Source organism: Penicillium manginii, assembly GCF_028828005.1.
Source record: "Penicillium manginii strain IBT 31320 chromosome Unknown utg000005l:1.0-5665137.0:1.0-5668048.0, whole genome shotgun sequence".
Classification (NCBI taxonomy): Eukaryota; Fungi; Ascomycota; class Eurotiomycetes; order Eurotiales; family Aspergillaceae; genus Penicillium; species Penicillium manginii.
Genome location: NW_026643106.1, coordinates 4,757,256 through 4,782,802, shown reverse-complemented (window position 1 = coordinate 4,782,802; position 25,547 = coordinate 4,757,256). Strand labels below are relative to the sequence as shown.

The following is a 25,547-nucleotide window of genomic DNA, read 5'->3' as shown; positions in this document are numbered from 1 at the left end:
CGGCCCAACTAAGCCTCCGCCACTCTAGACATCAACAACTTGAACTGACTCATTATCCCCCATTATCTCCCATCCATAGATAATTGTTATAACATTTCAGCTGATTCACTCGAGAGACTCGACAATGTCTTGTCAATCTACTTCCGAAAAGTCGGTGGGGATGCCGCTGCATGTCTACCATCCACAACACTAGTACTTCCTGTGAAACACGTTACTAACCACCACACTAACCCCCGAAATGTCGCCACTTCCATCGGTGGATCCCTAAAGAACCACGCTAGAACAGCAGCCTCTCCGACCTGCCCGGCCCATGTGGCGGGGTCCTATGGGCCTGATGTCTTCTCCGGTGACTCTGACTCATAGAGGGGTACGGAGGAGAGCAAGTGGGATAAGTGGGATGTACCACTGGCAAGTAGAGGTACTTCTCCGTAGTCCTCTACAATATCAATACTAGTTACTCCTCTGTGGTGCAAAATACACCCTGCCATCCTCGCTGTAGATACTGTCTTGAATTTTGTGCCGAATATCCATCCATCCACTTAACCACGAATGACGTGCAGCACGGACGCGAACATCCTTTCCCTTCTCAATCTGTCCCTCACCTCCTTGCATTTCGCCTCCATCTATCTCCATCCATTTACCAACAAAGTGCCTAGTCTTCCCCCCCTCCCTCCCCCATTCCAAGCCCGCACGACCGTCAATCTCGCACGTGTGAGCGTAGCCGATAACTCTGCAATGCAAGTCGTGCGCGCAAGATATGATGAGCATTGACCTGCCCCCTCCCCAGCCAACAATGTCTTTCAATACACCTTGTACCTGTACCTATATCTGTGCCCGTCCCTCGAAGGAAAAAAGGGGACGTACATATGTACATCTCGCAAAAGAGGGGAAGACGGGACAAGCAAAACCAAACTCACCCCAGAGAGACGAGACTAGACCTGGATTATCCATGCGGCTCTACCAGCAAAACCTCCACCCCAGCTAACAGGAGCCTAGTCTAGTCCACTCTCAGAGGGTAGGCCAGGATCAGGACCCCCCATGCCCTACTCGGTCACATCAGATCAGACCAGATTATACTGTAGTAGAGCAAAGCAGAGCGAGATCCGTCCCGATCGTGATCTCAGATCGGCCCATCTCCTTTGCTTATTTATTGCACTATGTACAACGCCCATGTCGAAATCGGCATGATGATCTCGCACGCCTCCGAGTCTACATTACACCCTCCCCTACCCCAGTCCTACTACCCGCATGCTGGAGCTCAATAAGCTTCACCTTTCCACGCATGTCATCTCGTGCTATACTTTGACTTTGGCTTTGCTTTGCCTTTCGGGATATACTTCGCCTCACGTCCTTGATTTCCGTAGTCTTGGCCACGATCAAAGTCCCTTTCAAGGGCTTGCGTGCTACTTCAAGTTACTTCAAGTGTACAATTACACACAGTACGAAGTAGTTGTGCACACATGTAGATGTAGGTACATGCATACATACAGAAAGTCCCGCCTCCTCATCACCCCCTTGCGTCCCCTTCTGCAGGGTGTCATCAGCTTCCGAGAGTGGTGCTTCACCGCTCTTTCGCATCTACTCGGATGATTTCTTCGGTTGTCGGGAATTTTCTGCTCCAGTCTCGCGTGGATCGAAGTTCAAGCTCTTATCTTTTCTCTTTTTCTTGCAGTGCCATGTATACCCCGGCTGTAAGTTTTGGTGGGGTTTAGTTGGGTTGGGTTGGGATTCGAGTTCCTGGCGTGATATGGGATCCCCGTGATCTATTCCAATGCTTACCGTCTACGGAGTACCACTCTTACGAAAAGTTTCAGGTTCACTCAAGTCAATGAAGGGTAGTTCCTTCCTCGACGGAAGTGATTCTTTCTACTCCAAGCAATTCCAGCCAATTCCAATTCCCGCCTATCTTCAGCTTGAACCAGACGACTTGATCGCACTCACGTCGTACGAACGTGATAGCGATGGTCGTGGCAGCTCGTGTCTGGCCAGCGGGTCGCAGTCATCTGTGGCTACTAGTAGTATCATCGCATGGCATATCCATATCCATGTCCTAGACTGGGGTTAAAGTTCGCCTCGGTCCAGTTCAGCTCGGCCGATATCCGATATCGTGAGATATAGCTCTCGGGTGGGAGTTGGTTGGCGTGAACATGGACATGGGTGTTGGGACTAGATCACTGGGTCCAGTAATCATGCGAGCAAAACAAGATTTAACACATTGACACATTGATTGGAAATCAATTGGAATCACTCAAGTCGAATTATCTCCGGAAAACGCCCCAGTCTACTACAAAGTAACTATTAAGCGTACCCTGCCAAGCGACCTTACCCCAGCTTGATGGATACCACCAATAGCTAGCTGCAAATGGAATAGAATACAGATGTCAAAGTACAAGGACACGCCATGGGCCAGGCGAAGGCAAATGTGAATGCGTGTGCGAGTGCGGAGGTGCAAGTGCAAGTGCAACGCATACCGCCTCAGAGGCAAGAATGAAGAAAAGAGTCTCGACCTCACTCACACAGCTTGGCTCAGCTAGCCTAGGTCTTACGCAGCGACAGCGCAATCCATCCAAGCAGCCGATACACCGCAATGATACCCACGAGAATCCCCACCCATTTCCCCGTTCTGCCAGTCGCATATCCGTATGTTTCCAGGACGCCGGTTCCGCGGATCTGACACTGATCGGCGAGGTCGGTGTTGTACATGCAATAGCAGCCCGTACCGCAGGAGTAAATGCGATCCGAGAATTCGTTTACCATCATGCCTTGGAAAACGTAGGCCTGGGAAAAAAGAGGGGGAGGTCATTAGTCACAATCTGGGAGCTGGGGACAGGCTGGAGTGGGCTGGGGACGGGCTTACCTGGTAATCAATGTAGTGGAAGACGTATTTCCAGAACGGATTTAGGATTGTTGGCGTCACGAGGAATCCGCCAACGCTCATCCAGAGCCCGTTGGCAAAAGCGACCAGTGCGAGGGCGATCACGAAGTTCGGGAATATGGCCGTGACGAAGACGACCAGGGATTCGGCGGCAACAAGGTCGAGGAAGAGCCACATTACCCAGGTCATGAACGCTGTGCCGGTGGGCTGGAAGTTCGAGAGCCAGTAGGAGATTATGGAGAAGAGCATGGCGATGAGAACTGGGTTTGTTAGCGAGCAGCTCCGGCTGGGACGGGATGTTGAAGAAAGACGAGACACTCACATAGAAATGGCAGGCCAATGAGGAAGTTTGAGACGATGAATGGAGTTGCCCCGTACAAGCCATTGGCTCGCTCTTTGGCAAAATTGGCTCTATCTTCCAAGAATGCTGGCACGTATGCTACAGCCATGAACGACATGAATGCGGAACCGAAAAACTGTGTCAATGATTTCTTAGATGGTTATGTTCCTCTCATACAATGGATAGGGAAACGTACAATGGCATTGACGAATGGTTGGATAGACTCTTGCGTCGGTTGTAGACGCAGCCACACTGTACCCATCATGATGGCGAGACCTGGAGCGAGTTAGTACCGTTCCCAATATTCATGCTAACACGAAACACGCTGAACTGAGCATAGCACGTACCAAGATACATCACTATGCGAATCCCGTACGCCACCACATCGCGGTAACTCTTGATGAAAGATCGATGAAGCAAAGCACCGGTGATCCGAACTGGCCCCGGTCTCGCCATATCCTCCACATTCACCTTACCCTCATCCTTCCCCGTCATGCTCACCCGATCGAGAACCTGTCGTGAAATAGCATCGGCCTCCTGGGACTGGGCCCACGAATTCTGGATAAGCTGTACCCGCTCTTGTGCAACGTCCTTCGCATTTCCAAAGTCTGAGCTGACAATATCCAGCAAAAACTCCGCCGGGTTCGTATTGCTGGGAATCGGGTGCCCAATTCCCCGAAAATACGCATCGATGCCAGTCAAGGGGCCAAAATAGCACGTGCGGCCGGAAGAGAGTAGGAGCAGCTTGTCGAAGAGCTGGAATGTTGTTGTGGACGGTTGGTGGATACTCGCTATGATGATGATCTAGATGAAGCGCACCATAACCCGGCGCTAAATGTTAGCCCAACTGATCTCCGATTCTGCTCCTGCTCTTGATCTTGATCTGCGGGCGTATTTGCAATCTGTCTGGAACTCACGTTGTTGGCTCTGGCTAGCTCCTTTGCATACGACATGACCTCGAAACTGGCCGTCGAGTCTGAGACCACTGGTCGGCTCATCTAGGAATAGAATCTTTGGGCAAGTGATGAGCTGGCTCGCCACGCTGGCACGTCGTTTCTGGCCGCCGCTGATTCCCTTCCGAATCGGGGTGCCGACAAGGGTATTGGCCTGATTCTGGATTCCGAAGGACTCGAGAAGTGTGTCGATACGCTCGATGCGTTGGCTCTTTGTTACGGAGCTGGATTGATTCAACCGGGGTATATCAGTAAGATGGTCGCCAGACTTGACTTCCCTGCCACTGCGCCGTAATCTTCCCCAAGTGGTGTTCTATGCCATCACATACCTGGGTAGCGAGAGGTCCGCCGCAAACTTGAGCGTCTCCCGCACTGTCAGTGAACCGATCAGAGTATCTTCTTGCTCCACGTATGAAGTCATGCGACCAAATGCGCTACTGTCGACCCCGGACCCGTTGACATAGCTGTCGCCGAGTACTTTGGCGCCCGATGCTGCTGGGCGTCGCGCCAGGACGTTCAGCAGGGTTGTCTTTCCGCAGCCCGATGGGCCCATCAAGGCGACCAATTCCCCTAGGCTGGAGTTAGTAACGATTTCAGTTTCTATACCGGGGTCGATTCAATTTGATTCCAACCGCACCTTGCTGCACATCACCCGAGATATCATTGATCAGGTCCCGAGCATTCTTCGTCTGACGATCCTTGACAGTGACGGTCAATCCTTTCCACGAGAAGTTGCGAACACTGCGATTCATGAGGAACTGGTGATCTTCGTTGCGCTCGAGATCCGGGTCGAGGGCCCCAGTCCTAGTGCCATCGGCCAGGGCCGGCTTTTCTTGTTCATTGGCTGAAAGCATGCTGGTCGAGGGGAGAATGATGGGTTTCTTGAAGTAGGACAACCAGATCGAAATCCAGATTGAGTTCACGTTCACGTTCACCTAGGATTCTCACTGTGCAAGGGTGACAGGTGTGATTGGTCGGGTGAGATAGAGATAGGGTCACACATGGGATAAAGCTGCGAACCGTCCTGACCTGGTCCTAGCTAATACTTATTATAAACATTTCAACCTGACCGGGGAGTGACCAGCCCTAGCCGAACAGAGAACGGAGTCTAAGCGGGGTCTTGATGGCTGATCCCCGATTCTCAGCATTTGGATCAATTTAGTGTACACTGTCCGTTTTGAGGCTGATGGGCTTTTCCGGGTCTTAGTCAGATTGGAAATGGTCCCCGGAGACTTGGGGACCCGCTTAGTTAACCCCGATGTTCTTTAAGTAGAGCTTATAGTATCGGGCTCTCTTTCCATATAACCTTAGATGGCCTGGATCCCATGGTCTGGACCAATATCTTATAAATGTCATATCTCTCCGGGAATGCTTGAATGTCCCCGAATCCATGAAATTTTCGTCTTCAATCTTTGGTTGACCCCCCGTCACCCGCTAATGCGCCAAGCCTCCCACTATCGACCAAAGCCCGCGCCCATGCCAATCGCTTCGTCGCTGATCCTGCATTCCTGCGAGATCGTCCCACAATGACATTGTTTAGAGGTGATACGAGCTCCTACTACTGCGGCTCTTGCTTGTGATGTCACATCGGTTTTGCCCTAGTGGATTATTAATTACTACTAGTACTAGTTGTTTGAACTACATGGTTACTATGTACTTTTTACGGAGTAGCAAGGGAACAAATGGGAAACCGAGCTGAATAGTGATATTTGATGAACCTAGCTTTTAAGCGCCGAATGCATCTAGAAATAATTGTGATATCGGGGGATCTTCAAAACATGAAAGAAAATTGTGGTGGTGATGAGGGAGGAGGGGGAAGAGGAGGAGGAGAGTAGGTGTATGCTTGCAGTTCAGTATTCTTCCACAATGCATGTTTACATACGCTGCACCGGGCTCAGTCCCAGAATGCGCATACCGTTGTGCAACACCTGGCGTGCAGCAGCGTACAGAGCCATACGGGCCTTCTTAGTCTCTGGCTCGCTGCCAATAACCTTCAGCACGTCGTAGCTGGAGCTCAGCATGTGCGTCATGCGGAACAGGTAGCTGAGGACAGTGACGGGTTCCTGGGTCTTGGCAGTGTTCAGAAGAACGTCGGGCCACTGGGCGAGCAGACGGCACAGGTCGGTCGCGTGCTGCTCGGTCAGGAGGTCGAAGTTGGCGCTGGGGAGCTCGTCCACGTTCAGCTCGGACTTGCGGGTCATCGAGCAGAGACGAGCGTGGGCGTATTGCAGGTAAGGACCGGTGTCACCCTCGAAGGAGGTCATGGCCTCCAGATTGAAGGTGTAGCCATTGACACTAGAAAATGGAGAAAATTAGTATCCAAAAACGCTCAAACTTCCAAGTTGGTGTCATCACTACTTACCGCTTGCCGGTCATATCCTGGACCATGACGGCAGTGATACCGAGAGTATCGGCCGTTTGCACGGGGTTCTCGACCTGCGCGTACTTGACATCGTTCTTTCGCATCACCTCGTGCATTTTGTCGCCGACATCGCGCAGGATGTCGTCAAGGAACTTGACTGTACCCTTGCGGGTGGACATACCGTGGACCATACCGAAGTTGATGTGCTGGCAACGGCTGGCGAGGTCCTTGTGGCCGGACAGCTCAGTGATCTTGAAGAGCTGAGCCAGGTGCAGATCCTGCTGAGAAGCAACGACGTAGATCATTTTGTCAAAGTGGTAGGTATCATCACGCTCGGTGATAGCACCAATATCACGGGTCAGGTAGAGAGGAGTACCGTCCTTGCGGATAATGATAGCCTTGCCAAGCTTCTTAGCGCCGTGCTTGGTGAAGTCGGCAATGACGGCGCCCTCGGAATCCTCGGCAATACCGGCCTCCTTCATAGCCTTGTAAGCATTGGTCATGCTCTCGGCCTTGACTTGCGACTCTCCAGAGTAGACATCGAAGTCAATATTCAGACGGGCATAGGTCTGCTTGTACTTGGCGATACTGAGATCACGGAAGCGGCGCCACAGAGCGAGAGCCGAAGGGTCTTGGTCCTCCATGCTCTTGAAGTAGCGACGCGCCTTCTCGTCCTCGCTAACATCCACAAGCTTGGCAAGCTCGGCCTCCTGGGCGGAGACATCCTCGCTCTTCTCCTTCTTCTCCTTGATCTCCTTCTTCAGCTCGTTGATGGGCTCCTCCTGGTCCTTGACGATCTTGTTGACCTTGACGTAGACATCGAAAAGGTGGTTGATGGGGTCCTTTTGGAGAGCCTCCTCGTTACCGAAGTACTCGAAACCGTTGGCCAGCAAACCGTACTGCTTACCCCAGTCACCGAGGTAGTTCATCTTGATGACATCCCATCCCATGACAGTGTAAAGGTTCGCCAGGAAACCACCGATAATGGTACTGCGCAAGTGACCGGCGTGGAAGGGCTTCGCGATGTTGGGCGAAGAGAACTCAATGATGATCTTCTTCTTGCCTTTGGAGGGGTCGGAGGGGTCCTTCAGACCTTGGTTGCCGTTGGTACCGTAGGCGGCCTTCTCAGCCAGAACGCGGCTAAGGACAGTCTGGATAAGGGGTTGGCCCTTGAAGAAGAACTGCAATTGAGGGCCGCTAGCGGTGGGCTTGTGGACGAGGTCGGACTCGGGGAACTTCTCGGCCAATTCCTTGCATAATTCCATGGGGTTCTTCTTCTTGATCTGGAGGGAGGGAACCTAGACGGAGAGGGTCATAAGTTAGCATATCTGGCATAGGATGAGATATAGGCCTCACGAGGCAACGAGGCAATCCATGTAGATCAATATAGGTTTCAGGTCATTTCACATACTGCCAGCGTCAGATCGCCCTTGTCCAGAGTGTTGGTCCATTGCAGGCGAGTGTAGATCATGGCCGGGTCAACCTCGGCGACCTTGCCCAATGCCTCCGAGATGTGCTCCCGGTAGATATCAACAGGGTTCAAGGTGGGAAAGCAGCCGGGGAATTTGGAGGTTGAAGCGGTTGACTGCAAAGAAAGAGCCTCAACGGAGGTGGGGAGGGATTCGGCGGACGCCATGGTGGTGTAGAGACGTAGTCGCGCAGGGGATCGAAGAGCGCGATTCGAGGGGGTTTGCAGGCGGGCTGAAAGGGAGCGGGATGGAGATGTAGAGGCACAAGGATACAATGACCGAGAAAAAAAGACGTCTAATCGCCGGGCCCCGCTTAGAAAACTGCGACCCATAAGGAGGGGAGGGGGAATTCCAATTTGGGGGGGGTCTTTTTTTCTGCGGTGACTCAGTCATGCCCAACATGGTGGGCGGTGAAGTTGACTACGTGCGTCATGTGATGGTGGGGTACCCTGTATCAGTTGGGGTATGGTCTACAACAGGGAATATTCTTTTTTTAACATTAACAAAGAAATGCCAAAGTGGCAGAAAATGGGTTTCATATTGTCATCATTCAACTTACGAGTTTCATTCTCTTAAACCTTGGCACAAGTAAACTACTACTCGTAGTACGCCAGTCTGAGTTTGAGTCTAAGGTCATGCTAGAAGCAGCCGAAGCTTAAGCTTAAACTTTGTAAAGTATACTATTGATACTGATCGGGCATATCAGTGGTTGACCTGAGACCTCGACCTTCCAATTTTCGAGAAGTTGCCAGTGAAACATTTCAAAATATGTTTACCTAGTTTCTTCCAAGGTTAGTCATAATTGTCAATTTCAACACTTGAATCTATCCATGCCAGGCGTACCATGAAATTTATCGGGGTTTGCTAGTCATGTGAAGACGCCCACCTGGGGAAACTATAACATTTCTTGACTCAGAAAATTGATAAATCTAACTATCTCCATGATCTACCGGGCGTGGATCCTTCCGATTAGCCACAAGCTGTCTCGTACTCATGATTAATTTATCTGAGCTATCCTCTTCCCGATTTGGATTAGTTGACGGCGATGTCCGTTAAGCATCCACCACCTATCTAACGTCTTAGAAATTTGGAATGCACATGATGATACCATGGCTTGTATAAACGCTTTATCAAATATTCAAAAATTTCAATCTAATGTCTGGAAGAACCAATTTGCATAAGCTGCATACTAATCTAAACGAAAACTCAGAGATTATCCAGAGGGGTTGGATGTAGCTTCGCAGCTCGTCGGCAAAGATGACTAGAATCCTTGGTGGAAAAGAGCACAAGCCACACTTAGTTTACCCGGTTATGGGATAGTTCCTTTATCGATCTATTGATTCGGGATCTGGTCTTGGCCTGTCAGGGCTTTGAATAATAACTCCAATATCCCCACTATCCCGATAACCCACCGTCATTCATTCATTCAGTCCTATCAATTTCAAGAAGTCCTTTCTTTTGAATTCGATATTTTTCAGTCTTTTCCCCATATCCCATCATGGGTCAATTCTGGGCATGGACCTCACCATTGGTCCTCTTGGTGCTCCTAGTACAAGGGGGACTTTCCGTCCTCACAATCCTAGCTATAGCCCCAGCTGCCACCTCGCTCACTACTTTTACGTCAACCTACCCCGAGACGGTGACCATAGCATTGTTCTATTTACTACTACCCAACCCACATATATCCCTGGGACTGTTGCTCCAGCAAGTCTTCAGTGCGCCAATAGCGTGTGGTCTAGCAATGGGATTTACTGGAAAGAGTCTTGTACAACAGTTTCTTTCCAAGGAGCTGCCTTGATTAATTGGTATCTTCCCCTCTCTCATTGCATTTCCGAGTGAATTTGATACAGTACGCTTTGCGCTGCTGCTAACTGGAACACACGCAATTCTACATGTGGTATGCTGAGGAGCGTCGTGGCAACGGTTGCAGATAGTAGCAGCACAAATGCAGCGTTAGAGCATTTCACCACAAACCCGTGTGAGGTTACTTCAACTGGGTCTTCGAGTCAACTCTCAATTGAAACGGCGGTGGTGGAACAAACGATAAATATCACGTCTACAATCACTCTTTCAACGAGCACTTCAACCCCATCTCCCACTATTGCTACTGCTAGTACCGTCTCATCTGCCGCCACGACAACATTCACTGCTTCGGTCTGCACTGTTTCCACTCTCAATACACTGCCTACCACCGCCGAATGTGTCGATGGATACTATCAATATGATGGATATCATTATCAAGTCCTATATGATTATCATGTCGAGAGCCACTCGAGATTCGCCATACGCAATTCAAACCAGGCTGTCGTATGGGTCTGCATTGAAGTTTGCTCGCAATACTCAAACTGTGTTGGGAGCTTCTGGTTCCTGGGGGTCTGCTACTCTTCAAGTTCGACCCTCGTCAGTCGTTACATACCCTATGACTATGAAGACCCGGACGACAATACCATTGAATACATTGCTAATTGGTTGGACGGTAACCCCTGTCCGGCATCTAGCAGTACCAGTAGCGTGTCCTTGGTTCAACCATCGGCCATCTCCTCTTCTACTGTTGTGTCGTCCTCGATTCATTCATCTGCTCCCTCTTCTGTTGTTGTATCATCATCTGCATACACATCTACCGGCATTGCTTCATCTTATTCTTCTGCCATCGCATCATCCAGATCGGTTCAAGTTGGCGTGTCTTCGTCAGCCCCCAGAGCGCCAACCGTATCTACCCCGATCATTAGGACCACTGTTACAATTTTGCCTCATTCTGTTCCCCGTCTTCCGTTCAGGCCTCATCAGCACCCGTTGTTACACCTACGCAAAGCGATTCCGTGGCTGTTTATTTTCCAACTGCGTTTTCCACGCCGGCATCTTCAGTGCCGATACACTCTGTCTCTGTATCTGCGGTCTCCAGCCCGGCGTCTGCTGTGTCTGGGATTACATCTGCATCTTTTACCACAACATCCACGATATATTTGACTTCAACAGGGGCGACTTCTGCATCTGTATCTTGAGGAGGTAAACCATCGGGACAAGGGTCTTCCAGATCAGCATCTGCTACAACTTCTCTTTTCGCTCTGGTTGTTGTGGGTTACCTTTCCCAGTAACTAGTATGTGTTTTGCACACCCCAGGATCAACATGATATTCGTGATTATATGAAGACTTACACCAAACCTCGTTACGTTTAATAGATAATATTCATAAAATCCTAATTTGATGGTTTTGAAATGTTCAGGAGAATCCTTAGATTCGCTGGCGCCGCACCGCAAAGAATCCATCTTTGTTCCTCGCCGAAACCAGTATTGCGAGTCGTATCTAGAATCATGAACACTATGAATTTTTCTTGTCAGTCCAAAAAAGGCAAGTTGAATAGGTTCCTTACTTCAAGTTAGTATAACTAAAGATTTGTAAGATTTATAGTGCAGATCATCGGCCGATCGGACATAGACCGGCCTGACGTCACCACACTTCCTTGCATCGACCAACTTCTTCAAAAACAAGCCCGCTTCTACATAACACGGATTTTCTTGCATTATCCTAAATCAAACTCCTTCATATACCTTTTTTCATCACATAATGGGGACAAAGCGGCGAGAAAAGGCCCTGGCCAAGTCCATTCAAGCCGGTCTATTGCGCGATCCAGACCAATTCAAGAAATCAGCATGGGGCTCCATTCTAGCCTTCTTCACATTCCAACGAATCAAACTGATCCGTCATGAAAAACACCTATTTGAAAAGCTCCGACAAGAGGTGTGGAGCTTCGACGAAACCGAATACCAGGCGAGCTTTCGGACAACAAGTGGCCAGCCTCCGCTCAAGATGATGGGCGACCTGGGCTATTCCGGCTCGGTAGGTTGTATCAAGACATCGGAGTCGATGCCAAGAAGACACAATAGATACTCGTATTTCTTACTAACCATATGGCCAGACATTCATATCGACACTTGACGGCCATTTCGTAATCAAGAGTCTGCCCCGACATTTCGAATACACATTCTTCGAATCAGAGCTTCTTGAGCCATACTTCGAATTCATGACAGAAAACCCGGACTCCGTCCTCGTCTGGATAACAGACTACATTCTCTCCCCATACACGACTCTCGGCACCCTATGCGGCTGCACCCCAGCCCACCACATAGTAATGGAGAACACCCTTAGCGGCAAAGCCGACGACCCCAACAGCGAAAAGTGGGAGACATACGACCTAAAGCCAATAAACTACTTCTACCCAGAGCGCGATCTAATCCCCGAGTCCCTCGTAAGCGAGGAAACCCTGAGCAAACTGGCCGATACATTCAACGACAAACTTCATCTCCGGCTTTCAGACTCAGAAACGCTCCTCAAAGCCGTTGAGGCCGATACGCAGTTTTTGCAGGATGCGAATGCGGTCGATTACTCGTTATTTCTGGTGCGTATTCCCGCTTCCTCGAGTCCGGGGCTGTTGGGGAGGAAGAGTCCTTGGCGGGAGGGGATTCGGTCGGCGGATGGGAAGTGGAAGTATCGTGTTGCTATACTTGATTTCTTTTGGGCCAAGCATAAGTTGCATGCGCAGGCTTTGTCGGGCGTTGTGCAGACTTTCAATGTTGTTGGGCAGAAGGGGCCCATGTCGATTACTACTACGGCGGATGAGTATCGAAGGAACTTTTTGAAGATGATTCGGGAGATGATTCAGGTACATTGATGGATTTTGCTACAACTATTCGTCAGAATATTTTCGGACGGGAATAACAGGGGCTGGAGAGTCGTATTTGCGAAGATACTTCATTTTGTATCCAACCATCTGGGGCAGATCGCGAGGATCTTGATGTCCCACTAGAGTGCTTGCAAGAATCCAGTTCCGTGCGCATGTAGAACTGTTGCATATTTAGAAGATGAATTAATCTTATCCAGGTAACTACTTCCAACGTTTGGGAGGTTCATATGTACATTATGAGACCAATATCAAAGGTTTTACTGGTATGTTCGAAAAAAGTATTTTTCTATTAAACTATCCACTAAGCCTCCCTTGGAGATAGAAAATCAAAATCAAAATCCTATCCCACCCCTCCCCACCGTTTGCATTAGCCAGATGTCCTGCCTTACTGTAGCCTCTTCACCACCTTTCTCTTATCGGCAGCCATCTCCCCCTCCGAGTTCCACTCAGTGAAGCGCACCTTGCTATACTGCGACATGAGGCTTTGGGAGTAGTCTCCCGGGTATCTCCCGGAGAACAATTGTCTCCTGAAGTAGGTAGAGCGCAGCGATGCGCAATTCCCCACGCAGAGCCGAAACATGATGACCGGACGGAAGGTCGGCACTTGGTCTTTAGCCCACTGGACCCAGGGATCCTCCATGTCGAACCCGAACTTGTCGAAGCGCGGCGGCTTCTGGCGGTACAATTCAATGAATTGTTCCCGACTCAGCGGTTCAACACTGGAGTCTTCCCCAGGTGGGCCCACGAAGCACTCGGGGTTGCGCTTCGGGATGCCATTTGCCTCGTCGTAAGCCCTCTGGTCATCGGAGTGTGTGCATCCGTACATCTGGCAGAGCCAGTTCTTTCTGGCCTCCTCTTGCCAAATGCCCACCTCTTCGTGAAGTTTCTCGCTGTCACGAAGGAGGGCAAAGGCGGAGAGGACGTCCTTCTCCTGCGGGCAGGCATTTTCCACCTCTCCGAGGATCTGCTCGATCTGGGCCATGTCGAAGACGTCGACGATGTGAACCAGGCTGTCGCCGGTTCGGCCCGAGAGGGTTGACTTCAGGAACTCCTCCGGTGGCATGTGCACCTCAATGGTTTTGAGACACACCATGAAGCTCTTCAATGGAGCTAGCTGGTCCGCCACCACACGGGGGATGATTGATCTGAACTCCCCCTGTTCCATGGGAAGGCGTAGGTGTCGAAGGGGGTAGATAAGGCGAGCCGGAATGACGACGTCCTTCGCCTGTTTCGCGTACTCTATGAAGTACGATGTTTCTCCATCGATTTCGAGGTCGTACGGGTAGATGCACTTTAGCGAGCTGAAGGTGACGATGTCCTTCCCTGGGTGAAACCATGGAGACTGGGTGGTGATGTACGGGTCAGCGCGCTCCCGGGTCTCTTGGTCGTCTAGGGCCCTGGCACACTGGCTTAGGACAGCTTGTCGAGATTCATGGCAGACTCTGCTCACGACAGGTGGTCTTGTGTTCTGATGGGCAGTCCAAGAAACACAGGTGATGGAGTGGCCGGAGAGGTACATCTCGGGTGGGACTTCGAGCTCGACGACCCGGCTCTCGGTGCATTCGAGCCATATCATTCGCCGAAGCTCCCAAGGGAGGAAAGAAAAAAGGGTGAATTCAGTAGCCATCTCGTTTAATTATAGTGGCTATCGTGGGAAGAAGTAGTTGATGAGATACGACGAAAGATCGGTGGATGTCGGACGAATTCTTTGGCGGTCGAACGGAGGGGTCGTGGATGAAAGACTCGTGTCCCTGAAGGATCACGAAAGCTGTCAGCTGAATGAGGGTTCAAGCAAGCTTTGAAGAGCACGAAAAGTCACCCAGCTCTGGTAAATTGCAAAGGAGAAGTGATGAAGGCCAATCTAGATCGAACGGGCTCTTCAAATGTCGAACGAGGAGGGTACTGAAGAGAAGAACGTGCTTGAAGAACCACACAAGCGAGCAATAAGTAGGACGAATGTTGGAAAAGGGATTCAGTATGGAGAATAAGAGGTCAAGTTGAAGAAGTGAGAGAAGATGGCGTGTGGCTGGGGGTTGCCAGTGGGCTTGGAGGGCCCAGACCTGCGATTGATATCTCATTCGAACAGGAGCAGAACAAATTTGCAGGTATATCGGTGAATGTGGCAGCATGTAAAAGGATCATGGAAGAACCTACTGCAAAGCTATTTCAATCCTATCGAAAAATGCAATGTTTGGGAAATATTGCGTTCGACATTGCCATGCCTAGCAGAAAGTTTGAAACTCTTCTCGGGGACCCCTCAGAGTCAAATACCTTTTTCCCTCAACCGTCAAGAGGCTTGAATGTGTCTTGGATGAGTATTAATTTCCTATTATTTCGCAGAAAGACAGTGTACACATGCCTAATGTTAGCTACTGTAAGCCACTCTTAGACATTGTAGTAGAAACTTGAATTCAACTCTTGGACTAAAGTACGCCACTACTCTTCATTATTCCTCACTCAAAATGCGGCTAGTTTCGAGTCAACTAGAAGGTATAGGAGAGTCAATTGGGCACCTGTAATTTTCAAAAAAGCATTTTGAAAGGATTGCGTCGTTGATTCGATAATCTGATCGTTAGAGTTGGGCGCTCAGCCGTTGAAATTAATGCAGTCAGTTCGGGGAGGCAGACGGGTAGACCCGCTTAGCAATGGCCGGCCATTTTGGTGGCATGTATACACAGAAATTCCGAACCACGGAACAAAATCATAAATTCTGACATTGAATCATAGTCATTAAATTCTTTTCGATATTGTAGTATCACGAGCTCAATTTATGCCTTCTAACCTTTCCTCCTATCTCCAAACAAGTCTATGCCAAGGCTCCAATTGAAAAATGGCCTTGCCAAATAACAAGCAGCAAAGCGAGTACACCGGTCGTCCATGGGATGAATTGAACGGATAATTCGGCGAGCCCGAAACTCCCATCCGATGCTCGGATTCGCCTGCTTAAACCCACTGGTAACTCAAGACCGGGACTTCAAATACCGGCGCTGTGCAAGTGGCATTGAAATACGAATCATGCTCGCAAGTCAGAGGGAAATCGACACTTCCGGAGTAGGTAATAGAACTTCCATTATCACACTTCAGAGAATGTCCACTGCCGAGGGTATAATCCATATGGCCGATCGAGCTGTCGTCGTTTGAGGAGCCGTAGAACGCAACAATGCGCCCAGCACCACGATCCGCATAGCCGCAATTGCTCTCGCCATGAGCAATATCGTGGATGCGGTATCCGATGTACTCATCGTGGCAGGTCAGACCATCCTCGAAGCTAATGTCGAGGGTCTGTTTGGGACCATAGCCCCAGGGCTCATAATTGGGCATGCCGGTCCAGCAGACATTCACCATTGAGCCGTTGCAGGTCGTGGGGTCCGGATCGCACCAGGCCCGGCCACAGAGACACCCCTTAGTGTTCTTGTCCACATCGCTGTGGATACAGTCTAAACTGTGAGAGCCATTGAACCATTTGAAGTTGGAGACGGTCCAGTTGGGGATGGGGCAGCCGTCTGGCGGTGTGATGGACTCGGAGGAGCGTTGGTAGAGTGCGGCGGCGAACGCGGTGCTGGACAAGGCCAGGAGACCTGTCAAAAGCGATCGGGGAGACATTCTGTTTGGAGTGGGGGGGTTTGGAATCGGATGATCGATCGGGAATCTGATCCTCAGAAGGAATGATCTTGGTGGGTCTTTATATAGATTTCATTTTTCGGTCTCTTGTTTGTTGCATGCGGGATGGGATGGGATGATTGAGACGAAATGCCCTCTCCTCTCATCCCTCTGCGCCTTCATGTCTGGGCATTCCGCGCGTAGGCAGGTCCGATTCGTGGTGATTGTGAAGCTGGTGCAGTAAGTCGCCCTAAAATATTAGCAGCGGGCGAGTCCGCGACACAAAGCCAATTGTGATCTCACGAGTCGAGAAGGGTCTGAGACACGCATTGGCTATTTGTTGAGACGGACGATTGATTGGATTTCAGGTGCTGCCGGGTCTCCACGTTCCTGGCAGACTAATGTACTTCGCATGGGTAAGACGGCATGAAAAAGTGGGAGATCGAGTGATCTCGGGGATCTGGAGCGAAGCAGTTCGCCCCACTCTCACGCTCGGTCGCGGGCTTCTAGACTCCGGGGAATTGGCGGTCTGGTGCAGACGAGAGAAAAAGCAAAAGTTGGCAGAAATAAAGGGCGAAAGGGGCGAAGGGTAGAAGAAGGAGGAAAAAGCAACGAGCAACTTGAAATTGGGGAAAAGTGAAAGGTGTCTGACTCAACCTCAGGTGAGCCTCCGGTGACTGGCTGACTCGCTGACACCACCACCGAAAATAAATACCGAAACTGGAAAGTAAACTAAATGTTAGACATTATGCAAGTAAGATATTAATGCAATTCAGAAGGCGTAGTAGACCATGGTAGTATTTTTGTATCGAAAACTCAGAGTACTGCCGGCAATTATGCCCTGCTAGACCTGGGCAAAGCCCATCCAGAAAGCCCATCATGGGAACCATTTTGCACTGGCCTATTTCTGGCCCACCGGTTATTCAAAACTGCATCCGATTGGCATGTAAAATTGTTCCACTTAATATCCTCACTAATTATAGGTTTCCGTTTTAACAATCTTCACTGTCCAACTGGCAACATTGGCAGTCGGTGAACAATGTAGGCGATCTTGGCCATTTCTCTCCCATCAAAAAGAGGAAGCCGTCTGAAATATCGTGAAACACTGGGACTTTCCGTGTTCCCGCGCCTAACCGTACGGGGCATTAACAAAACTGCGGACTTGCTGTCTTTCTGGCTCTATTTCGTTTACTTCAGCACTTTGATCACAAGATTTCTTCATTACCTTAATAGCTCTCTTCTAGATAAGCAGATTCTTCCACATTGCTTCATAGGAATTCAGCGAGCCTTCAACTTTGAAGACGATCAGTGGGAAGCATGGAAGACTAAGACTCTCAAGAAATGGAAAGATGAGGACTTACTCCTTGGCTTTTTAGAACTAGAATAGAATGAAGATGGGGCGTATGATGGGCTTTAAATAGGTCTAGTACTGTGTATAACCAGAGTTCATCGATATTGCAGTTGAAACGTAGTGGTGATCTCATTATCATGCACGATGCCTTGCAAACTTTGAACGCATAATCATCGCTCTGCAGGCGGATCATAATCTATTCCGATATACTGGGAAAATCAAGGTACATCATATTGCCGCGGGCTCAGTTTTAATGCTCCAGCACCTGGGCAAAATTTGGGAATCGCAGAAACATTGGATATATGCATGCAGTAAGTCCAACGAGTACTAGTACTCCGCACTGCGCACTCCATATCCAATACTCAATTCCCGAGATCAAAAGCGTGGCAAAGCCGTGCGCTCTCATCGACGTCGATCTTCCGTCATTGTCAGGGTGTATACTGTGCGTCTCACACCATTGGATCCCATGGATTGGGCATCTTCGATGACGAGCTAGGGTCTGTATGCCTTGAGTAGGCTACGAGCTCTCAGCAAGGGGTCACGTTCCCGCGGACAACCTGAGCAGCGGAACACCGGGTGTGACCGAGTGATCGACGTTGAAACCATCCGGGAACCTTCGACAGGGTTTGATAGTCTCTGTGGCTCCCTATCCTGGTGGTCGGTTCCAAAGATAATGCCGAGTTTCACAGAGATCATCCGGGGTTGGGCTTTGACTCGGATCTGCGGAAAGTCTACGGGTGGTACGAGAAGTGTTAACGAAAAGCAAAATTCCAAGTTTGTATTTCCTCCTTTCTTTCTGCTTTTTTGATATCCACGGGGTATGTATGTACTCTGTATATGATTTGTTTCCCACGTGTTGGAAACCATGGTTATCTACATCTATGAGCTTCTAATTCACCAATCGTAGATCAGCTATTCCAGTCTTCTGCCATGGTGGCCAGGCATACTACTAGTAGATCGCCAGTGTCTGTTCGGTACAAAATCAATTACAATCACTATTTTTCCAATATTGAACCTTACTGGACCGTGTCACAAATAAATGATTGTCAACACTAGAAATATGGAAGCCCTGGTTCCTTTCCGCCACATCTCCACTCTAGCTCACCTCAAACGCCACCATCCGCGCCCAGCGGGAGGGGCAGTTTCTCTGAAGACTCACGGGGCCCCATTCTTAGATCGCTAGTCTGCTAATGATGGAAACCTTCAAGTATAACTTGAGAGTAACAATTTCATCAAATCCGAGCAATCTACTCGGTTTTTTGAAGTTTATGCCAAATGCGACCGCGGAAATTTTAGGTACTAGTTAAATAGTAGTTATAACTACCGGGCCAACTAAACACGTCTGATAATATGTACAACTGACTCACACACCGTTGATCGACATTTGGTCCGAACCGGTTTAATACTCCTTCTTAAAAGAGAACATCCGACTCGGAAGCTGCGATCACACCAACAGGGCTTGACTGCCAAGGCGTTGTCTTTTCTACAGTACATACCGCTCCCTACTTAGTGGAGCCGGTTTGTCGGTGCAAGCATCGCTTCCAGTTCATCATCCGGCAATTCTCCACTAGGCGCTCTGGTCGTGGGGTGTCAATGGCTAGGTTCACTCATCTGCCCATCTGATAACGGTAGTCTCGGAGCAAGGTAGTGAAAAGCGAAGAAGGAAGACAGTGATCAACCAAAATGCTTTGATGCGGCAGTTGTCCCGAACCTTTATCACCCGGCCGATGCGTGGGACTCGACTGACTCGTGTTGTACATAGGGCGATTGTGGATGCACCAAGGGCGATCATTGCTTCTTCGTGGCGGCACAATGCATTAGGCGCGGCACATTGTGGTATCAACCTTGGAAAATAGAGGAGATAGCTATGGAGTCCGGAGAAGTACCGGACACACCATCGCCCAAGGTAGACAAGGTACTCCGTAACTGAATCAGAGACAATTCAATAGCGGCCTCTGCTAGGGTGAAAAAAGTTTTCTTGAACCTACTCCATACTGGATTTAAGATGAAGTGGGCGGCCTGACAAGACGCACAGAACGAAGATGATTGGAATTATCATCCCGTCCGGCCCAATCGGACAATTCGGTTCTCCACATTCCACGCGAGAGGGAAAACACCGCACATCCGGACACGGCTAGGATCACCCTATAATTCCATTGTGAATGTGGTAATGATTGACATGGTCTGGTCAGTCTTGTCTGGAATGCACGTTTCAGGGGCATTTTCTTTTTGCATGCGCTTTGCCGATGCATGGACCCCACCAGAACCGTGGGACGAAGTTGGCCACGGTCGAAGTCGGCCATGCAATACGAGGCACATCCCTGCAAGGTCCTATTTGATTCCGAGTGGGGGGATGATCGCATGTTCATGCTCGTGGTTTGGGGGTTTGTGACCAGTCGCGTGCTGTGGAACTAGACGGAGGAATAGCTACACTACAAATACACTTGATCAACGCCGAGGCAGGGGATCGTGACCACTTGTGGCAGACAGCCTAGGCTAGAAGTGGGAAAACTTCTGACATCTGTCAATGGGAATTGTCAACAGGACCAAGGGAATTCGGGTTAATCCCACTCATCCATCCAATAAACCGCGGATGTCGGACCCTCCGCATCCACCGAGTAATTCGATAGTTCCACCAGATCGACCACAGTCTTTCCAACCAAGCCTTTTTGTTCCTTCTGCACGTCCCCCAGCTCCACTGGGCTTGGCTTGACAATTTGCCATTGGATCGTGCAACTAGGACGGCCACCTCCGCTTTTCAGCCTCGATTCAGATTCATACCTTTCTTATAAGGGCTCTTTGGTTTCCGCGCGTCGCTCACTGAGGTGGTCCTGTCTGTCGATACCTACCCCTACCTATACCCACTTCAGCACATTACAATGGGAACGGTTGTTTACCAGTCTCCCCAGTCACTCATTTTTGCATAATGTCGCTTCACGATCAATATCCGGCCTATGGTGGTCGTGGGCCGGCGGACCTGCGTTTGGGTATTACCCTCGCCATCATTGCTACCATCTTCATGGTTATGCGGGTGTATGTTCGCCTGCGCGTTAACAAATTCGGTACAACCGCGTTGATCTTGTCTCTCATTGCTTGGGTAAGATACTCCTATCAACTATATTTACCTGCAATGATGTACTAATCAGAACAGCTTTTCACGGCCATTACCCAAATCTTCGGTATCCTTTCAGCCCTGCACGGTCTAGGAAACCACATCACAGTCATTACGGAAGTCGGCGACCTTCATAAATTCCTTCTTTACACATGGATTACGGTCTTCTTCTTCAACCTGGCTATTCCAACTGGTAAAGTGGCGGTGGCTGCATTCCTTATTGAGGTGAACGGACAGGGCAGTAAGTGATCCCTCGCACAACCCTTGCCATGAATCATCACTCACCCTTGGCCTTTTTTTTAGATCCCAAGATCCGCAAAAGTCTCATCGCCGTGGCCGCTCTCAACATCGTTGTCAATATCCCCCAAATTCTCATGGTCTGGTTCCAATGCAAGCCAGTCAATGCTCTCTGGGACCCTCTTCGTCAGGACCAGTGCAACCACGAGAAGAGCGTCTACTATACCTACTTCGTCGGTGCGATCGCCGCCCTATCCGACTTCTACCTCGCCATAATCCCAATCCAAATGCTCGTGCCCTTGAAAATCGACAAAAAGTTGAAGTGGGGTCTAGGCTTCCTCATGGGCTGTGGCATTGTCGCCGGAGTCGCCGCAATCGTTCGCACCTGGGCCGCTAAGTTTATTCTCGACGTCGATTCATCATGTAAGAAAGACTAGCGCCACTACATATCTCGAACATACCACTAATCTGAAACCTAGACGGCGTCGGCACTCTTTTCCTCTGGGGCGAAGTCGAAGAATGGATCGTCCTAATCACAATGTCCATTCCGCCCGTCTGGCCATTATTCCGCCCCTTCACAACACGCTTCATTAAATCGAACTTATCCCGCACACCCGGCCCCAGCAATTACAATTACAACTACCAGTACAAGAATGCCGGCTACAGCACTACGGCCATTGCATCGCCCATGTCTCCCAATTTCCCGCCGCCGATGGTCACGACCACGATCTCTATTTCGTCAGCGAAGGACGGGGCGACGACGGTCGTGCCCTCCGAGACTGGATCGAGGATCTCGGATGAGCGCACTCCGCATAATATTCTGGACAAGAGCGATGCGAGGGGTGCTTGGGTTGAGATGGGGGAAATTCCGGACAAGTATCGGAGGAATCGCTCGCCTGCGCCTTGATTGGTTTTGGATGGCTTTTTGTCCTCGGTGCTCCAACACGCTCTCTTTTAATGTTATGACTGATGCCCCTTTTTCACATACTATATCCCATTGTAATAAATCATGCGCCTGTGTTATCTTTAAAAATTACGTCCGTCCTTCTGTAGACGAAATAGTGTAAGTGGGGCAATGAGGTGAGACATTGGGAATTCCCCTGGTAGTAGAGTCTGCTGGGTAACAGTGCATTTTAGGAGTCATATTGGTTTCAAGTTCACTATGATTATCCTGGTGAGATTACGAAGTGCATTGTTTCCAAGCGGGAGGACCAGGCTAGACCTTTCACATTTCGGTTCCCTTATACTCTTCGTCTTTTTGACTCTGCCGTGAAGATACCGTTATACCGTTCTGCGACAAAAATCCTCGTCCAGCGGATCACAGAGGCAACCAGGGAAACCTTTACCCCAGATTTGGGAATCCCAGTGGCTGGGATTCCCAAATCTGGGGTTCGGCTGCATTTCCGATCAGCCGACGTTTAGCCGACGGGGGCTGGTCCCAAGTCCAGCTTCTGCATGATGCTTATATGACACTGTGGGGCTTCTTGGTAAGACTTCCACCTACTCTCATCTCAAATATACGCCAATCAAAATTAACTCGTTGATAGTACCAAACCACTCTTGGGGCAGTTGCATATGCAGTCGGCGGCGAAACTCCTAGTTCACTTCTACGCCAGAAAACATACTCGATCAATATCATGTCTGCTACCCGTTTCATACGCTATGCTGCGAATCCTACCATACCTGCTTAAAACGGACGAGGCGAATATCGGTGGTAGAATCTACTTCGTATTTTTTTGCCTGTCGCTGCCCATGTGCGTTTACCTGTACTTCTGTTTGCCGGAACCGAAGGGGCGCACTGTGGCGGAGATCCAGGAGATGTTTCAGGCTGGATTACCTGCTCGAAAATTCAAAGACTATATTTAACAGAATGACAAGGTACCTGTGGCTGGTAAAGCTAGCATTCAGGCACAAGCTGAAGAAGAAGAGTGAGTAGATGAGTGTTTATATTTCAAGGTTATTTCCTGAGGAATGATTTTTCTTCACTAAGTTCACATAATAATAAATGAACTGGTACCATCCAATTACACGAGTTTATAGCTGCTGATGTCAATGACGTGGGAAATTGCATATTCCAACTTTCAAATTTGGTTCAGTCTTAAGAAAAGAGGTATGTCTGTCATTCTTTCTCTTTGATAAAACAAAGGCTACGGGAAGGTGGTGATTTGAGGGCATAGTATCCCATTTCTAGTGATGTTCATGCAAGGTTGCTGCCTACCTAACTACATTTAACTGTACCCACTGGGCACGTGCCCATATACAAGATAGCACGCCAATTAGATGTAGACTGTTGAGAGATAACCCACTCTCTCATTCTCTCACGAACCTGCATCCTCTTTCACTTCCGCATTTGCTTTCCTAGGTTTCCCGATGCACACTTCTTTCCCTAGCTACTCCATTATCCGCTACTAGGGGAGTGCCACTGGCATCTCCTGCCACCCTGCCAATCATCATGAGCGACCACAGAACCCCCGGTGACCTCCTCGACAACTACGATCTAATCGTCAAATATGTCCACACGATCCACCTCCTAAAGCTCCTCTGCATGAACGCCTGGATAGAAGCCTTCGACGCAAAGACAGACACCCCACTCGGTCGACGTGCCCGATACATGGACCGCCGCGAAGGCTTCAACGACAAGTTCTACTTCCTGACAGACTTCATAGCTGGTGTGATCTACCTCAACAAGATCCTCCAAAAGCTCAGCCTTGCAGCGATCCGCATTCAGGAAAGCTATGTCGCCCATACCGTGCAAACCTCCATTCAGGACCAAGTGCTGAAAGTCAATAACCTTCGTCGAGCACTGGGTATGCCCGTCGTCAATCTGCTGGAGGACGCAGCCAGACATGGGAATTGGGAGATCGGTCCTGACCAACTTACTCTCAGCGAGTTGCTGTTCGAACTCATCTTTCGCTCGATCTACACCCATGCGATTGCCGAACTTGCGGATCCCGATGATCCTATCGCCATTACTTCGGGAGATACTGAGATCGATCGTGTTGCGGAGAGGTTCAGTCTTCTCGGTCAAAGTCATGACTTTGCGACGGGATCAGATGGCACTCAGCCTGGTTCCAGTCGTGGATATGGGCACCGCATGTCATTCTGAGATGATGAGATTCTTGACTCGTGGGGGGAGGGCTGCGGGGGGAGGGTTATTATTCAAATCGGCTCATACGGTCTGGCTTGAGCTTGCACCTTTCTCCCGTTAGGTAGACTTGAGCCTGGAATTGACTATGGGATGTTCGGTAAAGATGACCTGATCAGCGATTGATCAAATACGGACGTCTTTAACGGGCAATAGACATTTCTCTCAAATGATAATACATCGTGCAATCCAAAGCACCTTATCGGACTTTCCTAATTCCAATATAGATAACAACTTTCCAATCATTACTAGTAATAACCAAGCCTGTAGCTCAGCGATCTTAAAATTGAATCTAGGTAGAACGCATTGCTCGAAACAGTAACGTGGTACCTCGTTTTGTCACCAGAATGCCTGAGACTCCTCTTCAACAGAACTTCCCCTTCGCAAAGTCGACAACAAGAATACTGCCTTTTATTTATCGTACTTGATGCACATTCCCTCATTCTCAAAATTCATAGCATCAGCAATTGTAATGTTGGGCACAATACCGGCCATCCACACCCCTCAGGACAGTTCAGTGCCAGGCAATCTTAATCAGACCGTCAATGCCACAGTATCGGGCCAAGTAACTCGCCCGTTTGTGCTCTTTCCGCACATGATTTAGTTGATCACCACAAGCATTGATGTTATCTGGATTTAACTCGAAGTTGAGAAGTTGATCGCCGGCAATTTTACGAGGTGGACTAAGATTCTTGGGTCTATAAGCACGGTGCTATATATCGGAAACTTCAGCGGCACGATTCCGATATATGTGAAGCCATCTTCCATGGTTCCAAGGTTGTCTTGGCCCACGCATGAAAGCGACGTAATACGATTAACTTATGTGAGTGTTTTAGCGCTGATCAGATAAGATTCAATTCAAAGAATCTTCGTTGACCTCGGGAAAGCTGCCCGTTCAGGGAAGAGTCAGCTGGCTCCACTATTGCCGACGAAGGGGCAGCGCAACAATCATATCAAATACTGCTAAAAAGCACCTAGTCCAGGAGTAAATGGAGTAATCTGGAGTTTCATGTTACAAGGCGCAGCAAGCAAAATAACTAAAGGTGATCTTCATCACAAGTGTCCAGTTCCCCGGGCAAAATAAATTCTTACCACGGCACCTTAAGGAGGTAATATTGGTGGAACTTGAAGACCATGCAGTTCCAAGATTCTCGTGTGAGATATTATTGCTAGCTTGGAGAATTATGTGATTTTCAATTCAAAAAGGAGCTCTGAACTCATGATTGGGAAAGTTCGTTTTTTAAGTGCGGCGCCTGGTACCTCTGTCAACTCTATGACTACTAGTAGATAGCTCGCTCACTTAGATAATCAATATCACCACGGTCCGCATATTTAAAACAATAGACTTCTCCTTGTCTCTATTTTTAATTCCCTTTCATTTCTTTTCATGGATACATTTGATAGCCGAGGCTAAAGATAGG

At 49.3% G+C, this 25,547-nt stretch overlaps 8 protein-coding genes across 8 annotated transcripts; 3 read left to right on the top strand and 5 right to left on the bottom strand.

Moving 5' to 3' along the window:
* Window positions 1-2,535: 2,535 nt before the first annotated feature.
* On the bottom strand, window positions 2,536-5,022 carry N7533_008118 (putative ABC transporter; the record flags this gene model as incomplete). The annotated part of the gene is made up of 8 exons (XM_057104768.1): window positions 2,536-2,778; window positions 2,858-3,135; window positions 3,198-3,351; window positions 3,412-3,491; window positions 3,563-4,006; window positions 4,064-4,392; window positions 4,498-4,738; window positions 4,806-5,022. 8 exons carry the CDS (start codon window positions 5,020-5,022, stop codon window positions 2,536-2,538), a joined length of 1,986 nt encoding a protein of 661 aa, XP_056959725.1.
* Window positions 5,023-6,042: 1,020 nt separating this feature from the next.
* On the bottom strand, window positions 6,043-8,166 carry N7533_008117 (arginine--tRNA ligase; the record flags this gene model as incomplete). The annotated part of the gene is made up of 3 exons (XM_057104767.1): window positions 6,043-6,463; window positions 6,531-7,828; window positions 7,942-8,166. The coding sequence occupies 3 exons, from the start codon at window positions 8,164-8,166 to the stop codon at window positions 6,043-6,045; spliced, it is 1,944 nt and encodes a 647-aa protein (XP_056959724.1).
* Window positions 8,167-10,826: 2,660 nt separating this feature from the next.
* On the bottom strand, window positions 10,827-11,128 carry N7533_008116 (uncharacterized protein; the record flags this gene model as incomplete). Its single annotated transcript, XM_057104766.1, has 2 exons — window positions 10,827-11,064; window positions 11,115-11,128. 2 exons carry the CDS (start codon window positions 11,126-11,128, stop codon window positions 10,827-10,829), a joined length of 252 nt encoding a protein of 83 aa, XP_056959723.1.
* Window positions 11,129-11,564: 436 nt separating this feature from the next.
* N7533_008115 (phosphatidylinositol phosphate kinase family protein) lies at window positions 11,565-12,669 on the top strand (the record flags this gene model as incomplete). The annotated part of the gene is made up of 2 exons (XM_057104765.1): window positions 11,565-11,837; window positions 11,917-12,669. The coding sequence occupies 2 exons, from the start codon at window positions 11,565-11,567 to the stop codon at window positions 12,667-12,669; spliced, it is 1,026 nt and encodes a 341-aa protein (XP_056959722.1).
* A 397-nt stretch (window positions 12,670-13,066) lies between these two features.
* N7533_008114 (2EXR domain-containing protein) lies at window positions 13,067-14,308 on the bottom strand (the record flags this gene model as incomplete). The annotated part of the gene is made up of 1 exon (XM_057104764.1): window positions 13,067-14,308. One exon carries the CDS (start codon window positions 14,306-14,308, stop codon window positions 13,067-13,069), a length of 1,242 nt encoding a protein of 413 aa, XP_056959721.1.
* A 1,316-nt stretch (window positions 14,309-15,624) lies between these two features.
* On the bottom strand, window positions 15,625-16,284 carry N7533_008113 (uncharacterized protein; the record flags this gene model as incomplete). The annotated part of the gene is made up of 1 exon (XM_057104763.1): window positions 15,625-16,284. The coding sequence occupies one exon, from the start codon at window positions 16,282-16,284 to the stop codon at window positions 15,625-15,627; it is 660 nt and encodes a 219-aa protein (XP_056959720.1).
* Window positions 16,285-20,558: 4,274 nt separating this feature from the next.
* N7533_008112 (uncharacterized protein) lies at window positions 20,559-21,888 on the top strand (the record flags this gene model as incomplete). Its single annotated transcript, XM_057104762.1, has 4 exons — window positions 20,559-20,729; window positions 20,784-20,985; window positions 21,048-21,404; window positions 21,461-21,888. 4 exons carry the CDS (start codon window positions 20,559-20,561, stop codon window positions 21,886-21,888), a joined length of 1,158 nt encoding a protein of 385 aa, XP_056959719.1.
* Window positions 21,889-23,433: 1,545 nt separating this feature from the next.
* N7533_008111 (uncharacterized protein) lies at window positions 23,434-24,087 on the top strand (the record flags this gene model as incomplete). The annotated part of the gene is made up of 1 exon (XM_057104761.1): window positions 23,434-24,087. One exon carries the CDS (start codon window positions 23,434-23,436, stop codon window positions 24,085-24,087), a length of 654 nt encoding a protein of 217 aa, XP_056959718.1.
* Window positions 24,088-25,547: the final 1,460 nt, after the last annotated feature.